General features: G+C 42.3%; 1 protein-coding gene across 1 annotated transcript in view; it reads left to right on the forward strand.

Moving 5' to 3' along the window:
• Nucleotides 1-8,274, forward strand: part of LOC138292316 (thiol S-methyltransferase TMT1A-like) — a 104,080-nt gene extending 95,806 nt beyond the window's left edge. Inside the window, exon 2 of the mRNA XM_069230861.1 lies at nucleotides 7,353-8,274. Coding sequence (XP_069086962.1) covers nucleotides 7,353-7,589 — 237 coding nt within the window. The 3' untranslated portion in view covers nucleotides 7,590-8,274. The remainder of the gene's footprint in view (nucleotides 1-7,352) is intronic.
• The last annotated feature ends 354 nt before the right edge of the window (nucleotides 8,275-8,628 follow it).

The raw sequence follows: 8,628 nt of genomic DNA on the forward strand, positions 1-8,628 counted from the left end.
ACAGGTGTTGTGTAATAAAGGAGAAGGGAGGGAGAGTGACAGTTTTGGCACCAGAGGCCCATTTCCCAGAGCCTTCTTTGCCCTCTTCCCCTGCCATGTACTGCTGCTTCCAAAAGGAGCTCTTTGGAGTGTATGTTTGGAGGACACCCATATCCTTGGCAGTGTCTGTATTTATTTTTTTCAGTTTGTCCAGTATTTGGTCCACCATTTGATCAAAGAGGTGTTTACCATCGAAGGGCAGGTTGAGCAAATGCTGGTGTACCTCTGGTTTAAAACTAGAAACATGAAGCCAGGAGTGGAGTCTTACTAGGACGCTGGTATTGATTTCACAAGCAGCACAGTACAGCAGGTTGGAAATAGTTTTACCCTCTGCTACCACCTGTTCACCTGTCTGCCTGTAATCATCGAGGAGATACTTGAGGAGGTCTCGTATTTCGTCCCAAGTGCCCTATCATACTGGGAAATCAAACCAATAGATTTGGTAATTCTCAATTGGGCATCTGCTTACACTGCTACCTTTTTTCCTGCCACATCCTTCAGAAATGTCACTGCCTCAGGACAGCTTCCAGTCCAACAGTGAGAACAATATCCCCTCTCCTCGGTCAATGGCTTCCTGCATCTTCCTCACACTGAATGTTAATCTCCATATGCAACGTTTGTAGGAATGTCTTGATGACCAGTGGGACCAACTGACAGCCAATTGGGAAGACAGGATAGTGCTGTCTCATTGTGCAAAGCTGTTCCTGAAACCCAACGGCAGATTTTTGTCATTGAGGTGTAAATTTAAAGATAAAAATACAACCTATCTTGATAACTTTGTGTCGGATTTTTATTACATCTAGTTTCTTATTTAGTCAACTGTTTTAGTACTTCTTAATGCTTTACACTTCTTCCTTTGAGAAAGCCTGAGTGCTCAGCTACCCAAGTTTAAGCTAAGGTATTTCAAATGAATGTGACTGGCCGTAGTACAGTTAGTGAATTTATTACAATGTGAGGTCTCACAAGCTTACCAAATAACAAACTGCTTTCCACACTTCATAAGGATGATGACTTCCTGGTAGAGACGCAATGCAAAACCCTGTGCACTGTCCAGTTCCTCCTGATGCTTAAAGAAATGCTTAATGCCACCACAGACAACTTTAACGGGCCAGTAAAAGATAGAGTCAATTAAAAAAAAATACAAACCCTCTTCTAATGACCCACCCAACAGTCATGCACAGTTACCACCAGGGCCCTTAGTTGTGCACATTGCATGCAAGTGCCCAGGCCACAGGAGATGCAACCCTCCAGATAAAGAGAGCAAAAGGATAGAGGATCGATAAATGTCTCTCCTCCGAAAGATACTCTCTTGCCTGTATTGTATCAATGGAAACTCCAAGGTAATGTAAGGTTTGAACCAAGACAGACGTTGACTTGGAGAGGTTGGCATGAAGGTCTAACCTTTGGAGAAGACTGCAGTCCAGTTGTAGTGAAGATGAGCTTCCTGAGACATTGACACCTTGATTAGCCAATCGTCTAGGTAGGGATAGACAAATATTTTGTGCTTCCTGAGATGGGCAACCACCACTGCCAGGCACTTTGAGAATGTACTGGGTGCTGACGTGAGACCAAATGGAACTACTTTGGACTGGTAGTGGTCTTGTACCACTATGAATGTCAAGAACTTCTGATTCTTTCTGGCAATTGGAATATGGAAGTTTGAGTCTTGAAGGTCAAAGGAACAGAGCCAATCCCCCTGGAGTAATTGGGGTTAGCTTTGGTGTAATGACAGCATCTAGAACTTTTCTCGCCTAATCCATTTGTTGGCTGGTTTGAGGTTGAGTATGGGTCTGAATTCGTTCTTGTATTTTTTCACCAGAAAGTACCTGGAATAAATGTCTGTCCCTCGCTGGTGGTGAGAAACAGGTTCCAATACTTGCTTTTGTAAGAGGATGTTGACTTCTACCCATAATAGCACGAGTTGGAAGCTGGACGGTTTTGGAGGGATGAAAGATGGAGGACGGTGAACCTGAGACAATATCTATTTTGTACAATGTTCAGAACCTAGGTGTCTTTTGTTATGTTATGCCACTCTGCCAAATAAGAGGATACGCTTCCCCCGACCTGAGTGGGTAACAGAAGATGGGGAAATATCTTAGGGTTTTGACACAGACGGTTGCTTGCCTCCTTGAGCAGTCTGCTGGGTGGATCTACCTATGGTCTGCTTTCTTTGGTATGGGTGCTAAGGGTGCAGTTGTTGTCTGCCACTTTGTTGCCACCAGCACTGAGGGGTTTTAACCCTCTGAGAGTAGTACTGCCGTTGGTAGGGACAAAAAGACTTTCTCTGTTCTCTGGATCTTTCTGAGCCAACTACTTTCCGACTCCATTTCTGCCTTCATTCTTGCCATCTCATCATTGTTGCGGGTTCTGAATAAAGTGGTACCAGAGAATGGGAGATTTAATATCCTCTGTTATAATTCTGGCTTGAGGGAGGTAAGGCGAAGCGAAGAGTGCCTCCGGAGAACAACACTGTGGCAGTACTCATGTGCTGCTAGTAGTGAAGAATCTGCAGCAGCACTGATTATTTGGTAAGAAACAAGTAATCCCTCATTGAGGATTTCCATGAAGCCTGCTCGTTTGTCTCGTGGAAGATGGCCAACAAATTGTTGCATAGAGTCCCATAGAGTCCTGTCATACCTGTCTAAAAGGGCGGTAGTGCTCGCCGCTTTCATTGTGGTTGCCGCTGTACTGCAAACCTTCCGACTCACTGAGTCTAATGTTTTTGGCTCTAAGAAGTATAGCTGTCTATTGTTTGTCTTTTCTAATATTTTTATGTGTAATGATCTTGTGATTTAAGAACAAAGGCATTACCATTCATGAGTTATGTCAAAGAAAGATTTTGTAGAAAGTACATTTTCATCTTTAAAATCTCCTGGCTCCTTATTGCTTGTATGTGAGACTTTGCACTTGAATAGAAATAAGCCGAATGAAAGAAACATGACGTGATCACTGGGAGAAGCAAAAATGCTTTTAGAGTAAGTAGACTGATGGTAAACCAATTTCGAGACTGTCAGTGGCTAAGTGGACATAAGAGCTCCTAAATATTTAGATCAAACCTACTGCCTGCACTGCTTCATTATCTGATATTGAAGAAGGACAAATGCAAAGACCGTCCTATTATATGATGGCCCACCTGAAGAGATGAGAGCTCTGGTTCACAGACCCACAAGGGGTGTGGCAAAGAATGTGGCCACAGAAGCTACTATGAACCACCCCATGGCAGTAATATAGGAGTTTGAGGAGTCTTATGTCTACACATAGAGAAGCAGAACTCCCAGTATGCTTGCTGAGTTTGAGCTTGTTAAGTGTGGACAAACATGATGAGAACCTGAAATAGCTCTTGTAGAAGGCTAAAATACAGTAAAGATTTAGCCAGAATATTCAAGGTCAAACAGGGAGAACTGAAATATCCTGCCCTAGGTTCTTGTCAAGGGACAAGTAATTTGCTATTACCAATAATGGTATTATAAGAACTCTGTGCTGAGGGAGCACCAATTACTCTTGACAGGAAAGAGGCTGTCTACTGACTATTTTGATGGTCTCTCCAAGAAGAGTCAGTCTGAAAACCAGGGCTCCTTGATCACTTCAATCTCTCAAACAACAGTATTAGACAAGGAGCTGAATGTAACCTTGTCCGTCTTATAAAGTCAACAGAATGATTGTTTACAGATCTAAGGCCACTCATGTTTTATATCTACTGTTGTTGAGGCAATGGATCATTGTACCATCAGAAAAACACAGGAGATTGATCCAGCTAGAGGCTGATTGAGCTTAAGACATCAAATTCCTTTGTATCTTTTCAGTACCTGTGCCCTTCATAGACACAGTAGGGCCCAAATCTACTATGCTTTGAAGCAAGACAACACTAAACTAAGTATGCCCGGCTGCCTTAAGTCAAAAATGACAAAATGTGCCTCATTTACTAAGATATGGGACATTTATGTATCCCTCAGGGCTCGTGTACTTTTGGCAGTGATTTGCCAATGCACACACCCTTGCACTATAGTGCAAGGGTTGTGAGTTGTCTAAAGCATAGGTTTTGTACTGCAAGAGTAGCGCAACTTTGTATTACTTTGGGATGCTATCCAACGCAAATACCAATTTGTAATAGAAATTAAATCCTATTGTGACACACACAAAAGTGAAGTAAACCCGGTGCAAAGCATAAGTAAATCTGGGCCAAGATTTCAGAAATTAATCTGCAGTAAACAAGTGAATAAACCCAAAAGCAAAGAACTTGCAGTACGGAGTGGTACTTCTCTCTTCATTCCTCAGAGGTACAGCATGTCCCTGCTATAGCAATATTTTCACTTTATATCTGGGTGACCGGTCCAAAATTGTCTCTTATCATTTTGAATATATCCCTGAGGGAACAGCTAGACAGCAGTAATCAAAACTGACAAGTGCTGCCCAGGTGGCAGTAAATTTGGAAGCTCATATACAACTAGGAAGAGACAGCTGTGGTGAGCAGAATCCCCAAAAAGGCACAGTCCATGAAGTACGAATCTTATGGCATATGATGACAAGTTGATTCATAGCTGCAGATATCAGTATAAAAAAATAAGGCCTTACTAACTATAAGAATTAAAAAGAGACTTGGATACAGGTTTCATTCTGAAAGTGAAAAAAGTGACTGAAAGGTGAGGGACATGGAACACAAGTGTTAGACTTGTCAGTCTTAAGGTGGTCTTCCCCCAGACATTTTGCCTTGCTCCTCCACTTTTTGGCAATCTCATTTCTGCTGGCCTTAGGACTCTGCACACTTTACCACTGCTGACCAGTCCTAAAGTTCATGTGCTCACTCCTCGAAACATGGTAATAGTAGCTTATTCCCCATTGGCATGTTTAATGTACCAATACATTCTTAGTAAATCGGTGCTAAATGTGCTGAGGGCCTCTAAATTAAATGCTAAGAGTGGGCCTGCAGCACTGATTGTGCTACCCACTTATTATCCCTTTAAACATGTCTCAGGCGTGCCATTGCATCCTGTATGTGTAGTTTTCAAACTGTTATTTTGACCTTTCCAAATAAACCTTTTGCCAGGACCAAACTTTACTTTTCTGTCCATATATGTCACCACTAGGGTAGACACAGGACAGCCCAGAGGGCAGAGTGCAGTGTATTTCAAACAGTGGACATGTACTTTTAGGTTTTACACGTCCTGGTAGTGAAAAACTCAAATTAGTTTTTCACTACTGCCGGGCCTGCACCTTCCAAAGGATAACAATGGAGTTACCTTATTACATTTAGTAAGCTGTAATTTCCAGATGGGAGCAGGTAACCACATTCATGTTTGGGGTCTTTGAAATTGTAATGAAAAACCCCCTACTATGGTAAAGTTGGATCTTAAACTATCACAATTGTGAAGATGCGCCTTTCAGAAAGTGTGCATTTTCCTGCCTTAGCCTTTTAGTGCCTGTAGCGTCTTTCTGAGTCATGTGACTGGGTGCACTTGACAGCTGTGCCTTGTGTATTCTTCCTGTACAGCCACACACAATAAAGAGCTTTGGTGTGCCTGGATGGGCCATCACTAGCAGGATGGGAAGGCAGAGCTGGGCCCAGCCCTACTTACACTTGAATAGGCTGTGTCCTGCCTTCAGACAAAAGGGCTGTATACCCCCTGTAATAAGCCTGGAGCCAGGACAAGGAAGGTAGGATGCCTGCAGAGGGACTTCAAAGAGAAACCTCTAGATGCTTCTAGTGCTTAAAAGACACAACTAAGTATGAATACTAGACCTCAGACACTGACTCTTCAGGAAACTTCTGGACATGTGGATATCCTGCCAGGAGGAAGGACTGCAGTGCTGCTGAAAGGTCTGCTGCTCTCCTGGACTGGTGCTCTGAAGGACGGCTGCCCTGCTGTGCTGATCTGCTGCCCTTTTGCCTGGGTGAGAAGAACTGGAACTGCATCTGTTCAACCCAGGACCCCAAAGTGACTCCAAAGGCTACTTGGCTTGCCTCCTGACTTGAGCCTCAGGGACAGAAGGCTCCATCCACCTTGACCCAGCAGGAGGACTGTGCCATCTGTGAGTCTACCCTCCCCAATCCTGGACCCTTGAAAGTGTGATTAAGGTGCTCTGCCAGCCTCTGTGATCCAGCGGAACTGATACATCTCTTCTACTGCGCGGTGCAGCCCAGAGCAAAACCAACGCATCCCTGCTGCTGAGTGGATTGGAACCACCTCAAAGACCCACATCACAGTCCATTGCCCATCAGAACTGCTGCTACACAACGCATCCTGCTGCATAACGCAGGCCATCACACTTCTCGTCGACGGCAGCCTCAATGACAATGCTGGATTCCACATCGCAGCTCCTTGGAACCAAGGCAACACCCGACATTGCCAGGCTTCTGTGACACTAGACTCATCATTGCAAGCTCTCATCTATGGGATTCTCAATGACAACGACTCACCTTGCACCACAGCCTGGCCAAACATTGGAACCGACACATCTCTTAGGCATCTTCGACACGGATCCACCCAATGTTTGCAAAGCAGGATTTAAGGTACTTTGTTCAGAGGGCCTAACTGGGTCCCTGTAGCCAGCCTGAACGTGTGAACTTGTGACTTTGTCTCAGTCTGATGCAACCAAATAGCCACAGCTGACACTTTGTGCTTTTTGCACTATTTTTCCTAAAACCTCTGAGAATGAATATTTCTGGTTCTACCAAATGGATTTTTGTCGTTTTGGTTGTGTTTTATTTATTAAATGCTATATTTTTTTATTCTTTTCTGGTGTATTTTCACTGTGTTACTGTTTGAAGTGTTGCACAAATACTTTAAACATTGCCTCTGAGTTTAGCCGGACTGCTCTGTGCCAAGCTACCCAAGGGCTAAGCACAGGTTAAATGAGGGTTTGCTAGTGACTTCACCCTGAGAAAATTTGTGGCTGCTGTTTGAGAAGGGATTCACCCCCACTAAACCAGTAACCAAATTTCATCCAAAAAGGATGTGTTGTTAGGAACAGATGGAAGGGAGAAGATCTCATAGATAATCAATTTATGTAACTAGTACTTATACTAATGAAATGCAGTTTCCAGTAGCCCAAGACTCAGTGTAAGGATTACAATAACTGGAAGAGGAAATGTGATGGAAGAATAAATATCGATTGCGCTAAGTGTTTTTCTATGGTTTCTTTACCACACTTGTACTTCATTGTGTAGGTCCCTCTGCATTAACAAAATGATCAGTTGAAAGATATAGACGTCCTTGCTGGCCACCTTTTTTAATAGATTACTAAAGCTTGAGTCACCTGCTGACATTTGAATACTCTATTCTGGCATTTACTATCTTACATATTTTTTTCCTCAGGGTGGAGCTTTCTTTTTCCTTGAACACGTTGGTGCCGATCATTCCACCTGGACCTACTTTTTTCAACAAATTTACCACCCGACTTGGAAATGCCTACTGGACGGATGTCATCTCTGCAGGCAAATCTGGAAAGATCTGGAAAGTGCCAAATTCTCAGATCTAAAGCTACAGCACATCTGGGCTCCGTTTAACTGGCGTCCTTTCCGACCTCACATTGTTGGATATGCTGTTAAATAACCAACAAATTGTACGAAATTAGATTATTTTAGATACATGGAGCGCTTGGTGGTTTTCTTTAAACTGCTGATGACAGCCTAATACATTTTGCTAAAAATGTTATATGATTATTGAAAAACAGAACGCAATTAAAATATTTTAAACAGGTATAACCATAGAATTCATAGCATTCTATTGGTGCTCAACCACATTAGACCATTGTCTTATTTAACGTGGGATAAAGAGCTAGAACTGTGCAATAACGTGATAAATGAACCCATATTCACAGCATGCAAATTCATTGAGAAACAAGGAAAATACATTTACTAAAATATGTTTTAAAAGAAAACACACATGTACCTCAGAGAGCCCTGGTTATGGAACATAGTTTAATATTAAACAAAAAACAGAGACCAAGATGAAGAAAGAAGTGTTATGGGGAGGGATGAATGTAAGGGTTTGGGTGGTGTCCCCCATGAAAGCAGAGGAAATGGTGTTTAGGAGTAATCCCTCGGAAGAGCAATTTAAAAAAATGTGAGAAGTAACCCTATGTCAGGTTGTGGGTGGACACGGTGGTGAATGGAAAAAAGATCTATGAAAACATCTGAAGTAAATCAACCGCAAAAAACAATTTTCAAGGTCACTGATATTTACAAGGAAAATTAAGAACGGTTTTTAAAATAAAGGTATTCTATGAAAAGGTAAATGCTGTTCTTCTTGAAAATTTAGATAAAACAGTTTCGGTGAAATGGTTTCTGAGAATTAATATTCTACGATTTAGATTTCTAATAGACAACCCTCTAGTAAATGTGCCATAAATATGGGTTTCTGGCTTTATAGCAGCAATCCTACATCAGATATCCTGTCTTCCCAATTCAGCATTAAGAGCTTGACTCCGAGTTTGTCAGCTTGAAGGTGCCAGTTATGACACCTGATAACTAATGATATAGTAAGGTTTGATACTTATCTGGTGCAATAAACACTGCCTAGTCAGAGTTTTTGTGGAATAGCATGTGGATTTTGTTGCTTTATCCAACATAATCTGTATGGTACGGTAAAT

The sequence above is a fragment of the Pleurodeles waltl genome, chromosome 4_2, assembly GCF_031143425.1.
Source record: "Pleurodeles waltl isolate 20211129_DDA chromosome 4_2, aPleWal1.hap1.20221129, whole genome shotgun sequence".
In the NCBI taxonomy this organism is placed as follows: domain Eukaryota; kingdom Metazoa; phylum Chordata; class Amphibia; order Caudata; family Salamandridae; genus Pleurodeles; species Pleurodeles waltl.